The sequence below is a fragment of the Phaethon lepturus genome, unplaced genomic scaffold (assembly GCF_000687285.1).
Source record: "Phaethon lepturus isolate BGI_N335 unplaced genomic scaffold, ASM68728v1 scaffold978, whole genome shotgun sequence".
Classification (NCBI taxonomy): domain Eukaryota; kingdom Metazoa; phylum Chordata; class Aves; order Phaethontiformes; family Phaethontidae; genus Phaethon; species Phaethon lepturus.
In genome coordinates this window covers 11,072-38,352 of record NW_010559465.1, presented here as the reverse complement: position 1 = coordinate 38,352, position 27,281 = coordinate 11,072, and the positions used below count along the sequence as shown (strand labels likewise).

General features: G+C 38.4%; 1 protein-coding gene across 1 annotated transcript in view; it reads left to right on the top strand.

The window, feature by feature from the left end:
* Positions 1-26,952, top strand: part of DLG5 (discs, large homolog 5 (Drosophila)) — a 70,145-nt gene extending 43,193 nt beyond the window's left edge. The window contains exons 17-33 of the mRNA XM_010293351.1: positions 2,825-2,963; positions 6,094-6,238; positions 6,745-6,866; positions 7,927-8,016; positions 9,341-9,509; positions 13,920-14,082; positions 15,342-15,475; positions 16,054-16,218; positions 16,604-16,787; positions 17,741-17,889; positions 18,193-18,363; positions 19,501-19,697; positions 20,456-20,599; positions 20,792-20,919; positions 21,714-21,823; positions 23,638-23,747; positions 26,124-26,952. Of these exons, the coding sequence (XP_010291653.1) occupies positions 2,825-2,963; positions 6,094-6,238; positions 6,745-6,866; positions 7,927-8,016; positions 9,341-9,509; positions 13,920-14,082; positions 15,342-15,475; positions 16,054-16,218; positions 16,604-16,787; positions 17,741-17,889; positions 18,193-18,363; positions 19,501-19,697; positions 20,456-20,599; positions 20,792-20,919; positions 21,714-21,823; positions 23,638-23,747; positions 26,124-26,227 (2,424 nt within the window). The 3' untranslated portion in view covers positions 26,228-26,952. The remainder of the gene's footprint in view (positions 1-2,824; positions 2,964-6,093; positions 6,239-6,744; positions 6,867-7,926; positions 8,017-9,340; positions 9,510-13,919; positions 14,083-15,341; positions 15,476-16,053; positions 16,219-16,603; positions 16,788-17,740; positions 17,890-18,192; positions 18,364-19,500; positions 19,698-20,455; positions 20,600-20,791; positions 20,920-21,713; positions 21,824-23,637; positions 23,748-26,123) is intronic.
* The last annotated feature ends 329 nt before the right edge of the window (positions 26,953-27,281 follow it).

The window sequence follows — 27,281 nt, the reverse complement described above, 5'->3', positions numbered from 1 at the left end:
AAAGTGGCATAATCAATAATGTTGTTTCAGGTCCACTGCCTCAGATTTGCTCAGGTAGCAGATACGGATTCCTTTTTTATTTCCTCACCTAAAATCTGAAAGTGTTGGTTTTGGTTGTACATAATCGCATCATAATGACTTAGAATACCATATTCTTTGCCGTACTTGTTTATACCTGGATAATCGCACCCTCTTCGTGGAGTTTTAGAAGCAATACGAACAGCAGAGCTGAATTGGAAGTAGTGCACAGCCATATTCTACAAAAATACTGGTATAAGAGAACAACTGGTTATTTTTTCTGTCATTTTTTGGCTGCTTCCATTGTATTCCTTCCTCGTACCCTAACGTTTTGGAGGGAAAAGTAGTTACGGAGAGCCTTAAGCCTTTTTTAATAGAAGTGTCTAGCAAATTCTGTATTATTGCTGTGGTTTAACCCCAGCTGGCAACTAAGCACCACACAACCGCTCGCTCACTACCCCCCAACGTGATGGTGGAAGAGAATTGGAAGGGTAAAAGTGAGAAAACTCGTGACTTGAGTTAAAAGCAGTTTAATAATTGAAATAAAATAATAATGGGAAAAAAAACTCAAAATGTAATTAAAAGGAGAATAACAAAGAGAGACAAATAAAACCCAAGAAAGTCAAATGATGCAAATGAAAACAAACGCTCACCAGCAACCGACCCTTGCCCAGGCAGTTCCTGAGCAGTGCCCCCCCACTAACCTTCCCCCCAGCTTTATATGTTGGGCATGACATCATATCGTATGGAATATCCCTGTGGTCAGCTGGGGTCAGCTGTCCCACCTGTGTCACTTCCCGACTTCTTGTGCACCCCAGCCTCCTCGCTGCTGGGTTGAGGAGCAGAAATGGCCTTGACCCTGTGTCAGCGCTGCTCAGCAGTAACTGAAACACGCCTGTGTTATCAACACTGTTTCCAGCACAAATCCAAACCACAGCCCCATACTAGCTACTATGTAGAAAATTAACTCTGTCCCAGCCAAAAGCAGCACAGAAAATGACAGAAAAGAGTAAGTGTTTAATTTGGCAGCTGAAGTCAGCAGATTTGTTCTGAACCGGCCTGAAGAGCAGTATGGCTAAGAGAAAGGTCGCAGTTTTTCATCAAGGACTGCACTGCAAGAAGCCAACGAAGGCATAATCTAATGTCATCTTTTGGCACATATTTAGCAACAAAACAAGATCAAGCTCTTGAACACATTTGAACACAGGGCGTTTGCTTTACTATCAAGTTGATCCATTAGCACTGATAGTCCCATGCTTCATTATAGCACATCACTGCCGGCATATCCACTGTCCTGGTTATAACTAGTAATAATTCTATAGTGAGTGAAGAGTTTCCAGCTGTGACAAGGACATGTGTGTGGGGACTTATGTGTAAGAAAACTTACCAGCTGAAACAGAGCGGGTGTTTTTGGCAGTTGCTATTTGAGATTGGAAAGGATAGACAAGGACATACTACGGTTGGTTCTACATGCTGCCCAAGTGATACTGCAGCTATCATATGGGTGTTGGTTTGAGGTGAAGAAGAAAATTGTATAATAGAAGCAAAAAGTCATAATTTTTGTTTTTTAAGCTTACTTGATGTATTAGTTAGTTTACGTTTCTAGGGTTAAATTAGGACTAGATTCCGTGGTTCTCCCCCCGCCCAATTTCTGACCCGTCTTCCCAGAAAATACACAGAGCTTTTTAACTGAAGTTGTTCACTGCAGAGGAGAAGTGATACTGTGCCTCAAAAAAGTGGACGCTATTCACTCTAAAAATTTCTCTCTGGTGGAATTGTCTTTGTGCATTACAACTACATCAGGTTGTGTGACAGTAGCGTCCAGTCTGCATGTATCCATTCCTGAAGTACTGTTTTTAATATAAAAAATATGTATATAGAACATGCAGTGTAGTTGAATTTATAGCCATATCAGTTGTTCTCAATTTCCTTAGCTGTGTATATACACAATTAAGTTTGTGTACTTTTATAAGTTGCCAAATAGAAGTTTCATCCCTTAGTAACAGGTGGTACAGTTACTAACATACTGATGATAGTGATCAAATATTGGTTCTAAGAAGGTACCTCTGCATTTTAGAGTCTTAGTGCTCTTATAACTTCATTTAATTCAAGTACTGCTATCATAAAAACTAAGTACCTTTTCAGTAATTATTTTTCACTAATTACATACTTCAGTCTCATGTTTTGTGTTGTACATTTCAAGTGTGTAAACTCTGCGTGCCGAGCCCTGAGCTAGCAGCTCTCTAGCATCACTGTCAGTATCTGAGCTATTCTTACGTTTCTTAACTCACCAGTGTCTAATCATTACATACAGAACAGAAGTTGTGATGGTTCCAAAACCTGAATTGCTCTGTTGAGGAGAGGTTGCTCCACATGTGTTTGAAAACATAGGCTTAGAGGAAAACACTTTCTGGCTTGTTAGCCAGCTCTTCTTTAGGAAACGGTTGTGATAGCGGCTGAACTAACAGTTGAAATGCCCTGTGAAAGCAGTATTTTAAAGGAGAAACATAGCTAAATGCTGGGTGTTTTATTGTGAAGGAAACTATATCATTTAAGTTGTGAACACTGGCCTAAAAAGATTACAACATAATAAAAAGGAATAACAGAGCGGGATGGAGGAGGAAGGGGTAGGAGTGAATAGCATCATTGAAAGATAAAGGTGTAACGAGCGCTCTGATGGTGAGCACGTTCTGGAATGGATACTAGGAGGTTTGAAGTTGTTTACTGCCTACAAAGTTTGGCTATTTTATTTTTTTTTTCTTCTGAATCTCCAACTTCCTGTAATAGTATTTCTGTGTTTTTGTAGGTGCAGAAGTATGCTCCAGCTAGTGAGGAGCATCTGTCTCCAGAGCTACAGGAATGGGCACCATATTCACCAAAACGGTCTGCTAGGCACAGCGATAGCTTTGTGCCTACTGCTTTATACACTGGCAGCATGTCAGCAGGTGAGTGGCAGAACTCGTAGTTACTTTCTAGGAATGCCCCAAGGAATTTGTCCATGTTGGACAATATTGGGGATTAGTTGTGATAAGCGCAGAACAAACATGACTCAAAAAACATATTTCCATGGTCTGTTTTAATCTGAACGTGGTCTGCTCACCTTTTGTACTGTAAAGAAGTGAAACCTGTTTCAGAACCATTAAGGAAACTGGGCAGCTCCTGCCTGAAGGATATGCATTTCATCAGCTTCTGTGCAGATGAGTTTTGAATACATTAGTGGTGAGCAACATGTAGCCTATACGTTAAGAAGACAAGTAAGATTTCCAGTATTTTTGAAAGTGAATGGTAAATGGAGGTGTCCCAAGCTGTAGATGCTTAATTTATTAAGTATTTCCAAGGAAAAAGATCTGATGTTCAGAAAGTACAACATACTAAGTTCTGCCTGTTGGAAATCAAATGCTTGGAGTGTCTTAAGTTCAGTGCCCAAACTGGTTGTGATCGTAATCTAAATTAAAGATCACATGCTAGTGTGTTTAAGATACTAAGCTGTTGAAGAGGCAACTCACAAGCAGCTCACACAGACATCAATATAATTAGGTAGAACAGGAAACAGCATGTTGTCTCAGTTGATTGAACAGTTGTTGATATTGAGTTTCATGTTGGCAGGTTTTAAACTGGCACAGACTAAATAGAGTGTTTCAGGAGCTAATTAGGGTATTGTACTCTAGTTGCTTTGAACTGATTGAGAAATATTTGCTTAGTCTTGGTAAACTTGTTGCCGGGTGGATAGTTCAGTCTTTAGTGTAGCTACCTTCACCAATTGCATACAAAACTTGATTTTCAAATCAAGACAATATTGATCTTTACAAGTTTACCCTCAGTTCTTTGGAAAGCACCAAACTCCCGCATGTTCTAGAAATTATGGAAAAATTTATTTTTACTGGAGACCATGAAGGAGGTAATTACTTGTGTAGCTGGAGCAACAGACTGCTTCACCCTGTTGTCCCAATCAATTTTCGGAACATAAAGATGTGCTCAAGACTAGTTCAGATGAAAGAAGCTTTTGCCCTTCTTTGATTTTTTTTCTCTCTTTTTTTTTTCTATCTTTCTCTTTTAATGATGGTAGAAGTATTAAGTATTTCTAATGAAGAGCTTTATTTTATTGTCGTGGTTTAACCCCATCCAGTAACTAAGTACTGCCCAGCTGCTTGCTCACTCCCAGTGGGATGAGGGGGAGAATCAGAAGAATAAAAGTAAGAAAGCTCATGGGTTGAGATAGAGAGAGTTTAATAGGTAAAGCAAAAGCCACGCACACAAACAAAGCAAGACAAGGAATTAATTCACTACCTCCCATCGGCAGGCAGGTGTTCGGTCATCCCCAAGAAAGCAGGGCTCCATCATGTGGAATGGTTACTTGGGAAGACAAACACCATCACTGAACGTGTGTGGCCCCCCCCGCCCCTCCTTCTTCTTCTCCCAGCTTTATATGCTGAGCATTACATCATATGGTACAGAATATCCCTTTGGCCAGTTGGAGTCAGCTGTGCCCACTATGTCCCCTACCAACTTCTTGTATTACCCCCACCTTGTCGCTGGCAGGCCAGCATGAGAAACTGAAGAGTCCTTGACTGCTTAGCAACAACTGAAAACATCAGTATGTTATCAACATTATTTTCATCCCAAATCCAAACCGCAGCACTATACCAGCTATCAAGAAGAAAAGTAACTCTCTCCCAACTGAAATCAGCACACTTACCATGATACCTTTGCATAATATCCCAATTAAGTCAAACCTACATTCAACAATATGATTGTATCTCTTGAAATGTGAACAAGTTTTTGATACTGTATTCTACTGTATTCTATTCTCATTTAAAAGGAAATCGTTCAAATAGACTTTGGTTGAATCGTAGACTAGTTTGGGTTGGAAGGCACCTTTAAAGGCCATCTAGTCCAAACCCCTGCAGTGAGCAGGGACATCTTCAACTAGAGCAGGTTGCTCAGAGCCCCGTCCAGCCTGACCTGGAATGGTTCCAGGGATGGGGCATCTACCACCTCTCTGGGCAACCTGTGCCAGGGTTTCACCACCCTCGTTGTGAAAAATTTCTTCCTTAGATCTAGTCTAAATCTGCCCTCTTTTAGTTTTAAACCGTTAGCCCTTGTCCTGTTGCAACAGGTCCCGCTAAAAAGCCTGTCCCCATCTTTCCTATAGGTCCCCTTTCAGTTCTGGCAGGCTGCAGTAAGGTCTCCCCGAGCCTTCTCTTCTCCAGGCTGCACAACCCCAGCGCTCTCAGCCTGTGCTCACAGCAGAGCTGTTCCACCCCTCTGAGCATTTTCGTGGCCTCCTCTGGCCCCGCTCCAACAGGTCCATGTCTCTCCTGTGCTGAGGGCTCCAGAGCTGGATGCAGTACCGCAGGTGGGGTCTCACCAGAGCAGAGCAGAGGGGCAGAATCCCCTCCCTCGACCTGCTGGCCACGCTGCTTTGGGTACAGCCCAGGATGGGGTTGGCCTTCTGGACTGCCGGCTCATGTCCAGCTTTTCATCCGCCAGTACCCCCAAGTCCTTCTCGGCAGGGCTGCTCTCAATTGGTTGAGTACTGAAGGATGAGTGTACTTAAACGGCTTGAGTAATAAGTTTCATAGATAAATATCAAAATACTACAATTTGAAGTCATAGGACATGCTGGAAGTGGGAGTCTTTGAGGCAGTGGATGGAATCATTTTAGCTGCGGTCAGTTCAAGTGCCAAGTAACAACTTGTGTCCCTGTCATGACTATTCAGAAAGAAATGCAGAATATTTGTTGCTGTATAAAAAGGTTTGATACTTGAAAACAGAGAAAATCTTTGTTACCAGTGCATATTAAAATTATATATTCTGAATAACTTCATTTTTTGGTAATCTAATCCACTTTATTACTGACTCATTACAAAATTGGAATCCAGATTTTAAATATGCACATACTACTTAAAAGGTGCTTAATAATTTATGTGTCTGTATGCTAGTAATTTTTGTTTGTAGATACATGTTCATACATGCAAATGTTGCAATATGTAAATATGTAAATATTGAAATATGTTTAAGTACGTAGTTTTTCGACTAATAATGTTGGTAACAATGTGTTTTTATCTTAAGCAGGCACTGTACCAAGAAGCTTAGCACCGTGCCCTGCAGTAACTGCTGTCATGAGAAATCCAATCTATACTGCTTGGAGCCATAGAGTTCACACCAGCAATTGCCCATCAGTCGCCAGCCAAATATGCCATCAGCATCTGCATCCCAGGTGTTTTGAAATTTATGTCTCCTTAAATTTCTGTTTTCATTAGAATGAAATTGCTTCTGGTAGTTGTTTTATACAGTGCAGAGTGAAAAGCACTGCTGTTATGTGTTATCTTGACTAGGGTTCTCAAAACCATTATTGTACAGATGTGAGTGCCCATTGTTTTCATGTCTTTCAATAACTGGTGTATTAGGTTTCCCTCTGCTCCACTAGCTGATAGTGACAAAGAAATTTATTTTTTTAATGAACTGATATTTCATGTTTTTTCTTGTCCTTGCTGCAACCAATAAAGCCTTCCCTTTTTTTTTAATAGTAATTTAGGCTACTTTTTCTCCAACTTCTCTTAATTCCTAAAATGATGCGACCGTTGGGAAATGGGAAGGAGAGGAGCATTCATTTTATTCAGTAACTCAGGGATATCCAGAATTTTTTGTTGGCCAACTTGCTATTTGCTGAGGTGCTTTGCCCAGTTCTAACTGTTGCCCTATTCTCCTTTTCTTTTGATGTAGTTCCCAGCATCAGGGTCGCCTGAGTTTGGACCTAAGTCATAAACACTCCAATGACTACTCTGAAAATTCACGTACAAGGGCATCTCATGGCTCAAATTCACTACCATCCAGTGCAAGACTTGGTAACTAGCTTTTCTGATTTATTCCCTGTGGGACTGCTATGTATTGGAGACAAAGAATAAATGGAAAATTCCTTATGTACATGTATTATGGGATTGTCATAGCTAGCAAAGTCTAAAGGCTTCCTGTGTTCCTTTGCTTCATTTTTTGTGGTTTTATGACTAAAGGTGTTCCCTGCAAGTAGCTGTGCTTAATTCATTCTGTACAGTCTCTTTGAAACGCTCTGTGTGTGTGTGAGTGGTTCTCCTTTCTGTGCCTGTTACTGTTTGAGAGTACCCTTATAAAGATGGGAGGCCTAGCCAAAGTATTTTTGAGGTTCAGTGAGGCGGAGAGGAGAAAAGGAGAGAGCTACCACAACAAAAAATCAAGGATAACTAATGTCCTAATATAAATTATATTGTTGCAAGATAAGTTACACTTGTTTCCTTGATTGACATCTAAGATTGTTTATGCCTATCCTAGTAATACCAAAGCAAATGCATGCTTCGTAGCAGTGACATTTTAACATTTTAGAATTTTTTTAAATTTTAAATTGTGTAATAACTTTTTTGTGCATGTTTGTGTTCCTGCATTCCATCAATGATTGGCAGTTGCATCTGAATAGAGCATGGCAGCTTTGTAACCTCAGCAAAAAATGACAAAACAATTTGCAATCAGTCTCAGAAAATTATATATTCATCCAAGTAGAATGTAATCAGAATATTTTAAATGTCTTTTGCAAAGTCCTGTGGATTCTTAGTAAACAGAGATGTTAGATTCTTGCTCAGACTTCAAGTTAGGTTTCATTTGATTGAAAAATATTCAAAATATCTTTCATACAAGAATGAACGGTGCGTATATACTGTATAGCTGCATTGTGCTCTGTTTATACTGACTGTGTAATCAAGACAATTTACTAGAAATATGATATACGCAACATAGATGAGCATAATCATCGAGGCTTGGGCATAAGTTCAGAGGCCATTTTAATGCTCATTGAAAAGTAAAATCTAAATGTACTTTTTTGTTGAATGTAGTTGCTTTTACTTTTGTCATTGTAATGTTTTCTTGTTGTAAAAATAGGTTCTTCGAGTAACTTGCAATACAGAACAGAACGAATTAAGATCCCTTTAACACCAAGATATCCGAGGTCCATGATGGGCTCTGACAGAGGTGAATTATTTCATAAGTAATTTTAGTCTTACTATTTTTAATATTAATACATAAGTTCAGAGTTCAATATATTCAATATTACTATATTCAATATTTTCAATTGGTAATATTGAACAACCTTTGCAGCTGTTAAATCAGGTTGTGCTACAATCTAAATATGACTGTTTTATTAAGGTTACAAAATTTGCGTTTTGCCACGGAAAAGTAAAAAAAAAAAACCTAAACCAAAAAAACCCCCAAAAAATGAACTTTCTAATGAGAGCTGATTTTTCTGTTAGTTGACTCCAGGACATGGCACATTAAGCAAAAGTGCACAAAAAAAGTAAGAATAAGCATTGCTGTATGTTTTACAATTGTAGTTTTCTTCTAGAATGATGTCTTTAAAAGTTTTAGCAGTGAGGTGACCTACATTATTTTTTGTATTGTTTATGTATATTAATTTGAAATTTATTGCATTACTGATTGTAAATTATTTTTTGAAATGCAGTGAAAATATCTTACTACACTCAGAATTGCTTGGTGGAGGATATTTAAAGACATGATACAAATACCAGGCGGGGTGCTAGAGAGCTGTAGAAGTCAGTTCATTGCTCAAATGTTGTGTAGCCTTAACAGATCGTATGCAGTGTTTTTCCTCACTGGACAAATACAGTCCTTATAAACAGCTTTATAGGAAGCTTTATATTTTGTGAGATTTATTTTCTGTAGCTTTTTTAGGGGAAGCAAAATGAATGTTTCTTTCAGGGCACATGTTCAGGAAATTGCTTAAGGAAGATACAACTGGGGAAGAGATGCAAACAAACTCATGTCAAGCTTGTTAGAAATTGCAGAGCTTTCCTGTCTCTGTTTATGATTCATGCTGGGGTTTTGTTGGTGTTTTCAGGTGTTTCATAATACATCTCCTTCCTAAAGGAAAGGGCTGTACATAAATATTTTATCTGAAAATAAATTTACATATTTTTTATTTTACTTCTCCTTCCCTGTGTTTTCATTATTTTCCTTTAACTTTGTATTGCTACATGTTTTCAGACGTGCATATGGTGTAGATTGTCTGTAACCTCCTCTCCTTGTTGGGAACAGCAGTAGTTGTACGTACACTTACAGAGGACAGATTTGAAATAGTGATGAAGGACAGTAAGTTTGCACTGTTGAAATTAATTACCTGGTCTCCCCGAGCTTTTTACGTGGCTAGTACAGCACTAGTGAATAGTCAGTCCTCTCGTCTCAGATGTGTATGGTGTCTTTCACTATGTCTGTGTAATCACTACGTCTCCAAACTATGACAGATGCAGGATGCTAAAACTCACCTGTTGATTTTCCGTAGGCTCCTTGTCACACTCAGAATGTAGCAGTCCCAGCTTGATAACTCCTCCACAGTCACCTCTTAACTTGGAAACGTCTTCCTTTGCCAGCAGCCAGTCTCAGAACTCCCTTTCTACATTACCTAGGATTTCCATTAGCCCGGTATCTATTGGAGAACGTAGAAAAGATAGGTAAGGCCCCCACGTTATTTGCTTCTAATACATCTGTGTCTGAGGAAACTTTGTACATTTGTTTATTGGGCTGAAGGAATGTGAACGTTTAATTTAGATGACACATATATAGGCGCGGAGGTGCATATCAGGTCCTGTTACTCAATGTTTTTACTTTCTTTACAAAGTGTGTGAGAGATCTTTGTGTGGATTTTTTCTTCAAAACCAAAGAGAAGCCTCTTGAGTTTAGAAAATTAAGGAGTTTCATAAGGTTTTTATTTCTTCCTTGTTAGATTAATGGCCACACCAAGTAAGAGCAGTCTAAATTGGAATACACCCCTTCAGCTGAACTACCTCAGATGCTTGTTTATGATAGGTTTGTTCTGTACTCTGGAAAACTCAATAAAATGAAGACCTAGTAACATCTGATAGCTAAATACCAGGTGCCTTAGCGTTGTAGAATGCGCTCTAACCACTGTGCCTTAATTCAGTTTAGCCAGATAACATGAAAATTGAGGGCATAACTGTGTAAGAACATACCCACGTGTACAGATGCAATTTTACTGGTGTGACTGATCCTTTTGGCTGTACCTGGACTGCTGCTAGCAATAGCATTAAGTATCTGTGTAGCTGCTTGCAGAATTTGAACCTGATATGATGCTTGCTTAAAAACACGAGCTTTGTGTTTTAACGACTTTCTCTATCCCATGGTGAATACTTTCAAGATACATTGCTTATGGTATCAGTCTTGGACATCCAATTTAATTTTATCATGATCTGGCTAGACTGAATATATGACAAAGTTTACACGAATTCAAAGCATCAAATAGTAAGACACAAATCTGAATCAGGCTTTTATTTACAGTAAGGCAGCCAAATGCCATTCTGGCAGTGTAAAGGAGTTGTGATTACATTTATGTGGACTTCAAGACCCCTTTGTATTGCTTGATTTATGTAAAAGTACTGACCATAAATATGTGAATGATAAAGTAATAAGGATATTCTGTATTCTAAGTTTTCTGGTAGTAATAAAAAGTTATTCATAAAATGTTGTATGAAACTTTTGTCTCGTATAAAGAATTGGTAACTAAGTTACTGCAGTAACCCTAGAACGTATATGGTGTACAAAGGACAGTGTTACTTGGAAAGGGAATGTAAAGAGGCTTTTTGGAATTTTCATTATTTCTTTGCTGTGGCTTTTGTACTATGTGCACTTAATTTGTGTTCTCATATAAATGTTCCTCTAATTGTCACTTGCAAATTCAAAGTCAGAATTTTTCTCTTTCACATGACTAATGAGGCATAATGTTCAGCTGAAAAAGTCAGGTTTTTGACACCCCTGTAACTTTGTATCTCTGAGCACATATGTGTGAATTTCACATATCTGTGAAATAACAATTTCTGTTAATGTTGATCATATGTCAGGACTGACATACAGTCAGGTTCCAGCCCCTTCCCGCTTGCTGTGCGTATGTATAAACTGTAGTCTGAATTGACTTTCTAAAAAGAATATAATTCTAAGTTTTGTTGGTTTTTGGTTTTTTTTAAAAAAGCAAAGAAAAAACCTAACAAACACAAACAGCTCTTAATTTAGGAAAGTAGCAAATTTAAGTCTATCCTAAGAAAATGTTTGAAGATGCCTAGATAGCATTTTAAATGGTTATTTGGTCTTACAACTTTTTCTGTTCCCCACAAAATACAAGTAACTCGCTTGGCCTTTCCCCAGATGAAAATAATAATATGATTCCCAAATAATAATATGGCAAAATAATCATCAATGTTTCTGTTTTATTGATTTTAATTTAAATGAAAATTAAGAGATCTGATCAATTAAGACTTCTTTCTAATCAGTTGTTTAGTCGTTCTGGCAGGCAGTCTGAATGTTATAGAAGAGTGTACTTCACTTGATTTTAATAACACTACTTCTCAATTAAGACACCTTTTTAATGTTATCATTCTGCTTTACTTAATTATTGATTCTCTACCACATGCTTTACTAGTTATCTTTCATTTTGTGTTTACTAGAATTCTAAGATATGATCCTGTGATTTTAAGACACGATCCTGTGCAATTTCTACGGGTTTGATTCTTTCTTATTCAAATCTAAATTAAACAAGCAAAACAAATTTAAAAATGCATGTGGTAGATGGAAAATCAGAAATAAATCAAGTTCAGAAAGATTTAGTTTTAGTTTTTAATGAGGTAGTATGCCTTGGTAAATTCTGTGATACTGAAGAACCTGGCAGGTAGCTAACACAACCACACAGCCATTTGCTTATACCCCCACAGTGGGATGGGGGAGAGAATCGGGCGGGGGGGGGAAGGGAGAACTTGTGGGTTGAGATAAAGAGAGCTTACTAGGACGGGGGGAAAAAAGAATAATAATAATGATGATAATAATGATAAAAGCATATACAAAACAAGTGATGCACAGCACAATTGCTCACCAACCGCTGGCAGATAGCCAGTTAGTTCCCAGCAAGCCGCGGCAACTCCCCCAGTTAATATACTGAGCATGACGTCGTATGGCATGGAATATCCCTTTGGCCAGTTTGGATCAGCTGTCCTGGCTGTGTCCCCTCCCAGCTCCCCGCGTACCCCCAGCCTCCTCACTGGCAGGCCAGCGCAAGAAGGTGAAAAGTCCTTGACAACTAAAAACATCAGTGTTATTTTCATCCCAAATCCAAAACACAGCGCTATACCAGGTATCAGGAAGAAAATTAACTCTATCCCAGCTGAAACCGGGACAAAAGCTTCATAAAACAACATGGTTTACATGCTCATAATGACTAAAAAACAACAACAAAAAAAGTTCAATAAATTGCAGTTTTCTGGCAGTTAGCACCGTTTAGTTAAGATCTGCTACATACAAAAAATATGGACTTCAGTTTAAGCTTGCTGGTAGTAAACTTTTACCTTCATTACATCAGTAGGCAAGTTCTAAGGACGTTGCCTGTAACTGAAGTTGATGTTGTGAGATTACTGTGTTCCAGAGCTGCATTTATACCAGCAGCCAGTTTTAATCTTTGAGACACTAATAAGCTGGCAAACTGCTATGCCCCTGCTGCGGAAGGCGGCCAAATCGCTACCTTCAAAGACTGTGGCAATAAGCGTAACTTAAGAAGTGATGTCCTCTGCTCTCTGCTTCCAGCCCCAAATCCTACCCTGCCCAGAAATCCCTTCCCACAGCCTGGCTCACCTGGGTAGCAGTGAGTGAAGTCCCGTTAACTCATCGGTCTCTGAACAGCACGAATAAAATAGTTTAAGCAGTTGGCACAATTTAGAGAATGTCTATGGGATATAATGAAGTGCGAGGAAAGGAAACATTCAAATTAATGCATGTCAAATGTAGTATAATGCTGTTAAAATAAAAAACACACCACACCTGGTACCCAAGCTGTTTCATTCAGCACGAGCTCAACTGTTAGTATCTGGCGATGCCTTTGGCTGTGTAGACATTGTTAGGTTTATAGTAACACGAACCAGCACTTTTTAGGAGGCCACTGTTTGTTTACACAGGCCAGGGAGGGACCAGCCCCATTTTTTCAGGTGGATACATCCTAACTGGGGGGCAGGAAAGGGGAATGTATCAGGGTTTTCTTTTGTGTAAGTAATTCTCTTGTTATACTCACAAGCGTCTTACTACTGTGCGTCTTTTTCTAAGTGTTCTTTTCTCAAATCTTCTACGTCTTTCAGATATCTGTTCCGTAATAGGTCTTTTCTGAGAATCCCTGTGGCTCCTAGGCCTAGGTTCTCATCACTAAGGAGTTTGAGGTTGGCCTGATATAAGGTTGTCCTTCTCCAGCAGCCTTGCGCACTTTGTGCTATTTTACGTGTTTGGATAATTGCCCTGAGGAGAATTTGCATGGTAATTGTAATGCTACCATGCAAACTGCTGTGTTAACGGCTTGAGTTTGCAACTGCTTAGTTTTCATTACTAATTTATGTTTCCCTGCATACAGATACGAAATCTGATGTTTGTGCATTGTTGTCCTTTGGTTTACCACCTTATAATTTATGATGTTTATTTTCACTGGCAATAAAGACTCCCAGCATTTCTATTTGTAACATACCTTTCTGGAATATGATTTGTAAATGACATATTATATACAGTGGTTCAATACTTTTATATAATATGTACCTTGAAGCTTCTTTCCTACCAACTTCATCACCATGCTATTTATGATTCATATTTGCCGTAATGTTTTAGAGCAGTCATGTAGCTGGTATACATTTACCTCTGCCACTGTACGTTGCATGGTGTTAAAGGAATGCATTTAAGACAGTTGACAGTAAATTTTTTAAAGTAACTGTTTAAACCTATTTTATTATTACGGTTCAGACAGACATAAAGTATTGCATGTAACTTTGACATTGTGATCGTTCAAGTGCAATTTTGTCCAAATCAGTTTTAACTATCTCCTCTAAAAGGCCCTACATGGAAGAGCCACGTCATGTTAAAGTGCAGAAGGGTTCTGAGCCACTAGGGATTTCCATTGTGAGCGGAGAAAATGGTGGAATATTTGTCTCTAAAGTAACAGGTGGGAGCATTGCCCATCAAGCTGGCCTTGAGTATGGTGATCAGTTACTAGAGGTAATTGTTTGCTTACTATTCCTATGGCTTAATGAATCAGTTCATATGACTCCAGCCATAACTGCCTTCCCCAAAAGAGTGTCTTGTGAAAGCTTGTGTGCTTTGAGATGTAGCAAAGGGTACTGTGTACTGTAATATTCCAGTAGTTGTGATTGTTGTGACTTTTTGTCAGGCTTTATCATAAAATAATGTCTTCTCATGGTAGATCTGCATTGCATTGTATATAGACAGAATTAAATTCTAAGCTCACTAGTTTTGGTAATTAAAACAATATAGCCCAAACACCATACTCTGCCTAATAAATTGAGTAAATATTCAAGCAGCTGGCTTGTGCCAAGTTTCATGCTGCTGTTGCTATGCCATATCCTTACCTGAGATACCTGGTTTAAAAAATACTCAGGTGAGCTTTAGATTAGCTAGTCGTGTTTTTTCCTACAGTATTAGATAAACATGTGGAGGAGCATTTTGTTAAGTACAGAGCTGCTTTGTAAATGCTAGATCTCTTCATGATTGTGTATGTTAAAAGTACCTTCTGTTGCAAAGTGGGTGGATGATACTACAGTGGCCCTAAATGGATCATGGATCTGAATTTCTCTTTAAATCCTGAATTTATTCAGATTGCTGATCTGAACCAACTTGTATTTAATGAGTGATAACAAATCATAACACAGCTCAGAATACATATGTCTTTCAATAGTAAAAAGATTTTTAAACTCATGGCCAGGTTACCAAATATTTTAAAATTCAAGTCATTACCTCCAAGGTGTAAACCCTAGGAATTATTGTGTCACAGCATTTTCATCCTCCTATTTACCCCAGTGGAATCATAGAATATAGAACAGTTTGGGTTGGAAGGGGCCTTTAAAGGCCATCTAGTCCAACCTCCCTGCAGGGAGCAGGGACATCTTCAACTCGATCAGGTTGCTCAGAGCCCCGTCCCACCTGACCTGGACTGGTTCCAGGGATGGGACATCTAGCATCTCTCTGGACAACCTGTGCCAGTGTTTCACCACCCTCCTTGTGAAAAATTTTTTCCTTAGATCTAGTCTAAATCTGCCCTCTTTTAGTTTAAAACCATTAATTAGCCCTTGTCCTGTTGCAACAGGCCCTGCTAAAAAAATCCTGTTCCCATCTTTCTTATAAGCCCTTAAATAAGTGAGCATTTAAACATTAAAATCATTGGGAGGCTGAAAGAATGATTTAGCTAGTTTCCATCTGAAAACTTGGACATCCTGGTTTGTGCTTTTTTTTTCCTGTAGTTTAATGGAATAAATTTGAGAAATGCTACAGAGCAACAGGCTCGACTAATCATTGGACAGCAGTGTGACACCATTACTATCCTGGCTCAGTATAACCCACATATGTATCAGCTTGGCAACCATTCACGATCAAGGTAAGGCTGGCTAGACTTTGAAAAAAATACTCTCTGGTCCATGCAGTTATTTAGCTAGTAGATAACTTCTGTACAGGTAATGTGTTTGCAAACATCAGCGTGTTTGTGCTGGTAAGTGTGATTGCTTGGAGAAGTAATGTGTGAATACATGCTTGTCAAAAAGAAAAGAAAAATGCTTGATATACCTATATTTTCTTTATTTGGGCATAATCCTTAGATGCATTAGACTAAAATCAAAGATTACTTCTTCCTAGCATTATGAGATTCTAGTGCTTCAAATTGCTTTTAATTTCTTTTTTATAGTTGGATTTTCTAAAAACTAATTAGAGAAGGCCTATGACTTACTGAAATTATCCATCCCATTTTGATGCATGATCACATTTCAAAACTGACCTTTATCCAGACTTACAGTGAATATATGTTATTTAGCATGCCGTTTTGGTCTTTTATTCCTTACTTTATACTTGATTTACAGCCAAATTAATAACTTTGGTGCATGGAAAAATTTGACATTGGTGAAACCCTAACCCACCAGTCTTTTATTCTTTTTTTTTTTTTTATTCCTCTCCCCTCCTTAGTTCTCGCCTGGAACCTGTGAGTAATCATTCCACCCCTCAGGGCAGTGGAGCTGCAACGCCTGACAATCATTCCGTAATCGATACTGTGAGTGAACAGGATGAAGGAACAATGACACCCCCATCCAAACAAACCACGCCAACTACAAGTCCCCGGAATTCCTTAAGGTAGAAAGTAACATTTTTGCCATAAGGAAAAAAGAATGGTCAGAGTGGATGTGAAGGGTATTAAAAACCGAAGTGTACTTCTGTGAATCCTGTGTCTGGTTGAAGTAAGTCAGCAGACAAGTTAAGTGGACCCCGGGATAAAAGTACATGTTTTCAGACTGTTTTTGAAAGGTGGGGTCTGCAAGGAGTGAAGAAAGTTTACTACAAGATCGCTTTAGTTAAGAAGGTCTGCAAGGAACGTGATGTTTGTCTTATGAGACTGTATCTGTAGGTGACCTATTTTGAATAATAATTATGTAAATACATATTCTTCAGATGGCTAGTTGATTGTATGTAATGCAAGTTTTTAAATCAAAGTACATCTGTTATTTCTCCCTGTCAAAAGGGGCCCTGTGGACACAAACAAAAGGAATCCTGAACCTAGAACTGTTGTTGTTAAAAAATCCCAAGTGGATCTTGGGATCCAGATATGTGGTGGAAACCTGTATGGAATATTTGTCTCAGATGTAGATGATGATAGCCCAGCAAAAGGACCTGATGGACTAGTCTTGGGTGACATGATACTTGAGGTAAGCTATTAAGAAAAGTCTGCAACATACTGACAAAATGTCTAGGATGGTATGGATAGGGAGTTGTACAAAGAATCGTGCTGTCTCGCAAAGGGAAATGTTCTGTGAATCTTGAGTTCCTGCCACAAAACCCAGTTAGGAATGGTGAGAATGCATAACCTTCATTCTGGTGGTGCCACATGAAGAGCTGGATGATGTGGAGAACAACCACTACTTCCGAGAGCACAAGTTGCCCACAAGTTTGAAGGACAAACGTCTGTCCACTTGGAATTAGAAATACCTGCTCTCTTCATCCAAACAGGAAGTCTTGAATCCAATTGCTGTACATAGGAGAAAGGCAAGGTTATGAAAGATATTGCAAAACAGAGAACAATATTGCCCTTATCACTATGAAATTCTAATGAAAGTTTAGCGGAAGCCATGCAATATGTCTTTGACTCTGCTTTCTGTATCTGAAATGATAATATCTATCTATTTGTCAGGACTGTTAAGGTGATAAACATGTATGTGTTTATGAGCTTTTCAGATACAACTGAGCATTGAGACTGAGCACTGAGACTCCCATTATGCCGCTAGTATCCAGATTTTGCTTTGTAATTGTGTTTCTGACTTCCCTCAGACCACTTGCTTTCCCTAAAAATACCAAGTTCTTTCCAGTGTGAATTTTACGTTTCTCAGCTTACACTTTGAAAACTATTTAAAGTAGTGCAGACTCTCTCTCATGGTCTGCTGTGTTCACTTGGGAATTTTGTTTTACACCCCCATGTCTCAGTCTCCTGTTAGACATCTTAAGGTGCAAACTCTACTACAGTTAAGTGGCAAGATTTACTTGTATATAGAGCCTGCCAGTGGGAAAAGCAAGCTCATTTAGCGTGTTTTTCAAGGTCACCTAATTCTATTGTCTATTAAGATACGATTTCACACCTAAGGGTTCTGTGTTTTGTGTTTTGCAGTATGGGTCCATTGATATGCGAAATAAAACAGCTGAGGAAGCTTATCTTGAAATGTTGAAGCCTGGAGAAAATATCAAAATAAAGACTCAATACAGAATAGAAGAGTTTAATAGGATAAAAGAGCTTCCTGGAGACGGGTTCTATATCAGGTATTTGAGCATGACCGGTAATGACAGCATAAGGTTGTTAGGATGATGTGCTGACCATCATGAGAGAGATAGTACATCAGTTTTACCACAGTTTTTAAAATCCAAGTTTACTAATGTATTAAGTCTCTGACAGTGAGTACACAATCTGTAGCGTAGTATGTCTGCACATTTTGCTGTAAACTTGTGTGCTCTTGAAATGTAGAGTGTGTCACTAATCTGTTGACTTTATTCAAAGTACACACGCATGTTCTTCCCTTGAGTTCTTGGAGATCAGTTGCAGAGCCTTTTTGTCTTCCTCTCCAGAGCACTTTATGATCGTCTGGCAGAGGTGGAACAGGATTTAAGCTTTAAGAAGGATGACATTTTGTATGTCGATGACACTCTACCACAGGGAAACTTTGGTTGCTGGATGGCTTGGCAGCTAGACGAGAATGCTCAAAAGCTGGAAAGAGGACAGATTCCAAGTAAATATATGTGAGTGACCGCAGTTACGGTATTTATCTTCTAGTCTTTAAAAAATTCTGGCTAGTGAGATGTGGTATAAAAGACTCGTTTGCTTCTATTCTTTCTGGGAGATACTAATTCCTAAGTGTGTCATTCTAGGATGGCATATTTTGATAACGTTGAATTAAATATATTGCTCTCTTAAGTTGCGTTTAATGCTACTAAACAGTAAGCTAGAAATGGAAATAATACATAGACCAGTGCTATGATAAGTAATTCAATAAGAAAAGTGAGAGCCAGCACAGCAAAAATGTCCTTGAATCCGAGGTTATCACAGTCGTTTTTGGGAAGCATCTGTGGGTTTAGTTATCTGTGGACAGCAATGTTGTTCTAAGACTGTATCCACCACAGTCTTGTAATCTTGGTAGAGGAGTTAAGAGGAGTATGCAGGAACTAAAATTTTTACGTTGTTACTGAAATCACATTAGTTATCACCCAATGATTAAAATAGTTTTTTCAATTTTAGATTATGGGTTTTCTGCTTTACTTTTCTTCTAATAGTCTTCTCTCCATGTCCTAACTCAAAATTCATCCTGACGGGGACAGTTGTACTACATGGAATGAGTGGAAGCACAATATACATGTACGGACCCATACACACCATTGACAGGCTTGTTACTGGAAGGTGGATAGTAAAACCAACTACGTTTTACATGTGTTATGTGGCCAAAATATTTGTGCTCATATAAAATAAAACTTATAAATTAGTAGTGATCCAAAATTTGTAAGGATGAGTAGAACATGCAGCTTCACAGACAGAATGAGATCTTCACTTCTGGGCGAGGCTGACTTTACTGGCAAGCAGGTGCACGCTGCTGCTTCGACCTTGGAGAATTCTGCCCTGCTTGTCAGAGTGGCCGCCCTCTGTATTGTGCTATTTATATCATAAGAATCCCGAGGAAATGATGGTATTGTGAAGTTTTCAGATGCTTATTATTTGTTTTATGTTAACATTTGTTTCTGATTAATTTTCTGTGATGAAGATACTCAGGCTAAGGCTTGAGACGAGCATTTGCAGCATGTTCCGGAAGCAGCAGTGATATTGTTAGTTGAAAAAATCTTAAAAGATAAGTTTAAATACCAACCACTTAGTCTGTTTCATTATAGGATGGATCAGGAATTCTACAGGAGACACAGCATGTCTGAGGCTAAAGATGAAAACAGCTCATCTAAAACATTGTCAGCAGCAGCACGACGGTCATTCTTCAGAAGAAAGCATAAACACAAGCGAAGTGGTTCCAAAGATGGAAAGGATTTACTGGCCCTTGATACAATCAGTACAGACTCGATTCCTTTCTTGGATGGCAAGTACCTTTGTTATACCTGGGAGGGGGCTGCCTTTCCTTCTCTTTCATTTTTAAACAGATGCAGCACGATACAACAAATAATGTTGCTTTCTGGTTGGTCTGAATACAGATGGTGACCACCTGTCCCATTGTGTACATGACTTCTAATGACAAAATCATTTTGTGTTATATAACAAGCCAGAATGTTTCAAATTACTTTTTTTTTGGTAATTTATTCCTTGATCTGCTAGCTTTAACGTTTCATTTGCAGAGCGAGATTGCTTTTTGATGCATAGTTTGGATCTTCCTTTCAACTATTTAATTTCTGTACAGCTCACTTAGTCTAGACAGAAATCCTGGGTACCACCCAAAAATCTTCACCCTCTATTTCTTCACTCCTCTGCAAAAATCAAAAATCATGTTGGTTACAATGCTTACTTTCTTGGAAGAGCTCAACAAATCAAACCAGAGAAATCGGATATCGTGTCTTGTTTACACTTTTAGAAAAAATAGGAATGATTGGTTTTGGAACAAAAAAACAAAAAGTTGGGGAGGGCGGGGAGGAAGCACCAGGTTCAATTAGGAAAATGTCTATTTTAAGCTGTCAAGTGGAGAAAATTGCAATAATGACTAGTGAGCATTTTTTGTACTTGTCAAGACCCTTATGCTTCGCAAGGGAGTTGTTTTCATAATTACTGCTAGGGTGCCTCTGCTTATTTGAGGAATGCCAGAAAAACCAATTTATACTTTTACTTATAAATCTTCTGTGTATGTAGATTCCGCAAGTCTGGCATATCAGCGTGTACAGAAAGTGGACTGTACCTCTCCTAGGCCTGTCCTTATTCTGGGACCTTTACTTGATGCTGTGAAAGACATGTTGGTCAAAGAATCCCCTGGAAAATTTTGCAGATGTCCTCTCGGTAAGTATGCAAATATAACCAATTTATTCTTGCTTAGAATACGCGATGGCGACATCAATGTAAGTGAACTGTGGTAGCATAACACGTGAAAAAAAACCCAAGAATCTGAATTTGTAGACATTGTTTCATTAGCCTTGTTCTGTGCCTAAGGAATAGTAATGAAAGTGGATCTTTTCTGGTTCTCTGAAACAGAGGTTATGAAAGCTTCCCAACAAGCCATTGAACGGGGTGTGAAGGATTGTCTGTTTATCGATTATAAACGGAGGAGTGGACATTTTGATGTGACAACTGTAGCCTCAATAAAAGAGATAACAGAAAAGGTGAGTCACTCTTAATGCTGTAGTTCCTTGTACAATTTGCACTCTATGGTCAGATTGTGTTTGGGGGGTGGAAATTATGTTAGCGTTGTCCTCCCTTAAGGCATTCAGAGAATTGTTCCCCAGGCCACCGAATAAAAGAAAAGTTACCTCACTTTGTCATGTAATTGTTTAAAGACTAAAGCTCACCTTTGTAGAAACTAGTAATGTCCATATTCTTTTACAGTATTATTAAATAAAGTTAGAAATTAATTTTTTAGATTCCATGGATTCCACCCCATGCCCGCCACCTTCCCCAAACAAGGATTTAGGTTTTTTAACTATTCTGTTTATTGCAGTCATATAGAACATAAACACCATAGTAATCCTGGAGACAGATGTTAATTAAAATCCGTACATTGCTTATAGTTTTCTGTCAAACCACACAGAAAGTCTTACTACTATAACACTTGTGTTTGCTTATGAGTTCTGAAAGAGAAAATGAGTATGACTATTTAAATTTGGAAAAAATTTATTGCATATATTTCAATCTGAATTTTCATTTCATTAGTTCTTCAGATACTTTTATTTCTATCAACACATGCTTTTGGTACTATGAATGGTATTTCTTGCAGTTTTTCATCTTCTGTCTTTTGTTATAAATCTTTTGGCTACAAATTGTGCGGTAGCCCCAAAATGTTAAATGTGTAGCATAATTTTGTTGGGTTATGATTTAAGTAGGGGGCAGAATGGGGGATTTGCATGCGTGCTCGTGCTCTTTAACTGAATGAGTGTTTTGCATTTACATTTGATCTTAGGATTGTCATTGTCTGCTTGACATCGCTCCTCATGCCATCGAACGGCTCCACAGTGTTCATATCTACCCTATTGTAATTTTTATTCGCTACAAAAATGCTAAACAAATCAAGTAAGTCTGTGAGGGGTATAGTTCAGGGATGTTTATTTTAGCTTAAAATAAGCTTGTTACCTTTATTGTTTCTTTCATCCTCGTCATCTTAAATCTCCTTAAAATGTGGAAATTAATCCTCATAAAAACCGCTGTGAGGTAAATGGTCTTAACTTCATTTTGGTTGCATGACAATTAAGTGAATCTTTCAAAGAAATCAAACAACGTAGATTAAACTGTATGTACTCCAGGAGGTACTCGGATCTTTCCTGCTCACCTTTGTATTAAACCGTAACACAGATATGGGTGAGATCCATTAAGGATTAAATGGTGACCATGACAAAGAGCTATTCTTCATCTTGTCAGCAGGGCCAAGTGTGTGGATGCAGTGTCAATTGATCTGGAACCTCAGCTTGCCCACCTTCCTTCTCCAGTGAAAACAGCAAGGGAAGTCCCCTTTTGCCATGGAGTTTGTATACTGTGGTCTTCTCGAATTGTACTTTTTCAGTAACTGGGAATTTCCTGCTCAAGTGTAGCCAAGAACAGAACATGGGAGTTAAAAACTCCAGTCCCTCCCCTAATGTTTGAGGAATCCTTCACACATTTGGATAGATTGATTTGGCAAGAAGTGACATAATGTCCCAACGTAAATATTAAAAAACAGTTTTGTTGAGTGATCCTATACTTGTGCCATCTTCATTTTCAAAGTTCAAGACTTACTATATTATTGATCTGTAGGTAAATTTGACGACTATTTCATAAAAATAAGTATCACCACTTTGGAATAGAGGCAAGACGTAACGCAATGTGGTATATTTCATTACCACTGTAAGATCACGCACCTGAATGATAAATGGAACTGTCATGTCTTGAGCCCCTTTGGAAAAGGAATGGTGAACATTACAGCTATTTCCTTTTTTTGGAAAGCGACAGAGAGTGATTGAACTAGACAAGCAGGTATTTCTAGCAGTCAACAAGATAAGATGCAGTGGCACATTGTCTCTGCCTGTTATGAGCACCAAAGGTTTTTCCAAGCAGCCTTTTTCATATAGCACAGGTGCTGTCGACATTCTCTGAAATGCTACACAGCAGTGATAGCTTAGGTTAGTAATGATTTTCTTTATTTATAAAATAAAATTTTTCTTCTTTTTTCACTGCTGTAAGAAACTGTGCTTATATTGTTTCAGTACGTATCTATCTGACCTGACTAGTTGATCATAGATTCTGCTTCCTTTTAGACAGAATCCCAAAAATTTTGGGGACCTCAAATCAGATTTGGAGGAGAATGTTACAAGCCTTGATCAGAATTAATCTATTTCTTTTTTACCATTTGTGTTTCTCTGTATTTTTTCTTACTCTATTTCCAACGGCTTGTATAGTAGAAAAATAGTAATCTCAAAAATGTGTCATATATAAGGTGACATAGAAATAGACTATTTGCTCGATGCTTGATACTTCAAGCCCTTAAGAGAGTGGTACTTGAGCCCAGCTTTGTGCAGGGAGTACTGGAGTGTATATGAGATGATGATTTGATTCACATGAACTGGAAAAAATTCAATTCTTTCTCCCTCAACTCCATCCCAATCTCTGAGTCTTTAAAGGAATACTGTCTTGGTCTGACAGCAAATAAATTTGTTAGTGCTGAAACAAATGATCCTGATGACTATGCTGATACTGCTGATACACAGTAGATGGCACTCTATGCACAGGACTTTGCTTGCAAATTAATTAGCTTTTTGCATTCACTCAACTGGAGGTAATCATTTCAAGTCCATTACGGAAAAAAAAATTACTCTTATACAAGGTTTTTCTTTTTTTCTTTCTTTTTTTTGCAGAGAGCAAAAGGACCCAATCTTCCTGAGGGACAAAGTTACACAAAAACATTCCAAAGAACAGTTTGAGACAGCTCAAAAAATAGAACAAGAGTATAGCAAGTACTTTACAGGTCAGTATTTAATCAACAGTTCACTAGGAGCACAGTGGCAATTGAATGCACTTATACTGTAATTCAAAAGATCCTATGTTCCTTCAATGAGAGCTTTTTTTTTTTTCATTCTGCCTTCCCTTTTGGCAAACTTATGTTCTGGTGTTTTGTTTTACCAGGAGAGGAAATCTCACGAGTTAAGTGCTGTCCCTTGCCTTCATGTGTTGTTGTTTTATCACGTTACGAATCTTATGACCTAAAGAGATTCTGAAAACGCTTTATTAGAAGCCGGCAGTATTGGAAGTACGGTCAAGATAATTTGACACAGTGTTGTCAGTTTTATACCATGTAAGGAAAATCAGTTGTTTTGTAATTGTAAAAATCAAATGAAACTAAAACAAACAAAACAACAACAAAACCCCCCTGTAAATTAATGAATGATTTCTGAGACATACTTTAAATCTTTCAAGAAAGCAAAAAGATTGTCAAAGGTTTCTTGAGCATGCATTGTAATTTGGAATAATTAAATTCAACTTCAGAGGCCTTTTTAACATCATGAAGAATATTATATGGATCTTGGATTGTAGCTAATACTGTATTTTTACCAGAAAAAGAAAACTGTGTTTGAAGACTGTCTCTGCTTATTTCCAAGTATACTTCAGTGTGGTCCTACATACATTTGAAAGATGTGAATCTAGCCATCTTGATGTGAATGGCAACAAAACTTAAAAAGCAAAATAAACCAAAACCAAAGCTCATCACTAAACCAGCCAAAACCCAACTTTTCATCCTCCCAACAATGGGATTCTCATAGAAGTATTTTGAGGCTTACCTTCCAAGTGCAGAGGAGGGAAGGGGGATGTATGTAGTGTAGAGCTATCGGTGCATCCTGAGAGAAGCTGCACATTCTCAACGCAATCAGTTACCTGACAGTTACAAATGTTCATAGAAATGGTACATAGTAGACCTCCACAGAACTTGACATGCATGTGGCCAGATAACATGTGGTGATGCAATCTTCTGCTCCTTGTTAAGTGATTTGTTGCATTTTAATTTCACCGTGATAACGAAGCTAGAACTCCGTCCAGGAGAGTCCTATGTGTATCTTCTCACATGCCCTTTGTGAAGGGCCTTCTTCTGTTAGTGCCAGGTACGGTGGACTCCAGCTGTCATCAACATTTCCAGATGCTGGTAGTTAGAGAGGATTGGTGTTCAAACTGCACTGACATCTAAGCTTGTTGAAATTACAATGCTGGGCATAAAATAAGCCTGTAGATAGGCATGTTGGACATGGTAGCTTCCTCATGAAGCTGTATGACACACTCGCTCAGAGCTGAGGTCTGTGACTATTTCATGAAGTCAGGTTTTTTTACTAATGACTCTTTCAAGTTGGTTTTGTTTCTTGTACCAAGTGGTGTGCATGGAGTGTAATCTGAATCACTTCCTCACTGCCATTTGTCACCTTTCATAGACCTTGTTGGTTACCATGGTCTGTATCCAAACTCATCTGACATACTTAACTGTAGTATATATTGCAGAGTCTAGTGATGCTATACATGAGATCAAATTCCCTCTTTTCAAAAATGAAAATTATACCTTAAGCCTTGGAAGACTTCTCATATTTTTCCAGTGTTAGTGTAGCTGAGGCCAGAGGCTTTGCTGACTTATTTCTCAAGTCATGAAGTTCCTCACTTTTTAAGTCTTAAAGTTGATAAATTCTCCTCTCCTGTGTCAGTTCTGGCATTTTACTTTTCATGACTGTTATGTTTAGCAAGGGTAGAATGCAAGGTGTTCATTTATCTTTTGAATTGATTTTCAGGGAGTTGCTTGCTGTTGGCCTTTTGTTCCTTGAATGTAGTTGACAATAAGAATTGGAGTAGCAACTGCCGTTTTTTTATTTAGCTCAAGGATCTGTGAGCTGCCTCATAATTTACTTATAATATTTGTAAATAGTGTCTAGTTGCTACAGCTATAGTCTCTATGTATATTACCGTGTAAATATAAAACTCTTAACACCACATGCTGAACAGAGAATGTTTATTATAGCAGGTTCTGACCATCTTTAGACTTAAACTTTGCCACCTGATGTGTCTGAAAATAGTACATGGAGGCCGCTAACAAAACAGTTGTCTTAGCTGATGATAGTCATCAGTTCTGCGACTTCCCTGGGCAGTTTTAAGAGCTAGCAGAAGAAACTGTATATTGAATGTTTGACCTCTTCACTCTGTTTATTCTTTTTCTTGTTTTAATAGAGTCATGAGTCTGGCAGATATCGAATTGGGTAGATTAGTTCTGATCTGTTGATAAACACGTTGCAGAAAAATGCAGAAGATTGGTCTTTGTAATTAGTCACAACTGTTTGTCTCATTCGTGGCGGGGGTGTTTGTTTTTCTCCAGGCATTGTCCAGGGAGGAGCCCTTTCAAGCATTTGCACTCAGATTATGACAACCGTCGATCAAGAACAAAACAAAGTCCTGTGGATCCCAGCTGGCCCGCTGTAGATTTATTTCGCTGTGAACCTACTTTGCAGATGTAAATAACCAACTAACTTTCTATCCAACGGACTCTGTCCATTTCTGTCTTTATAAAGATACCCGTAAGTGATTCCTGTTTCATGAAGGGGAATGATAACACTGAACATACAAGGACCCGATGAGGCATGTGGGAAGGAGTAGATCACTCCATCAACCTTGTCTCTTACGTCATATGTGTACATGTGACAGGTTGTCACAAGGGGTTGCAACCTGCGTGTAGTTGTCCACAAGTAACGAATTTAACAATGCTGCAAACCCCTGTAGAACGACAAGTTTACAAAAACCTTTTCAAAGTATTTGGTTGTTGCTGTTTACTTGAATGTCTTTTTGTTGTTGTTGTTTTGTTCCGTTTTTTAACTCTCTGTCCTTTCACTTAATGAGGTAACTCTCCGAAATGGAGTGAAATTTCTTAGTATGAGTGAATGGCTTATGCGCAATGTGACTCTTAGTTGCCATTTTGACCATTTCTAAGCACATTGTTGACTTGACAACCAGGTACTAGTGTGGGATTGAATCGGTACGTCTCGGGAGTAAGCTCGGAAGGAAGTACGCTCCTCTACAGGGCAGACCACTGTTTGTATCCTGTCAACGCTTGTCTGTCAAAGATACCGTTTCTTGTTTTATGCATGAACCTAATATTTAAATGTCATAATATATCTGAACAATCCAAGCTTAACGTGTGTTGAGAAATAATAATTTTTGGTTGTTGGGCCTGGATTAAGTACTGGTGGGGAAGAGTCATAAGCTAGGCCTAGCATGCTGTGTTCTGTCACTTTTAGATACTGTAAATACGGAAAGCTTATGTCGGTGCAATTTTGCAGGGTAATTCTTAAGCTTTGTACTTCAGTGTGTAGCATTCACATAGATTGTTTTTATTTAAGAGCAGCCACAGTCTCAGGGCTTTCATTAAAAGCCTTGAGAAAGGTACTAAATTGTTAGTGTTTTCCCTGTCAAAAAATAAGTGATCGTTTAGTTTTGGTTGCAATACTTACTTACCTATTGTACCAAACTCCATTGTATC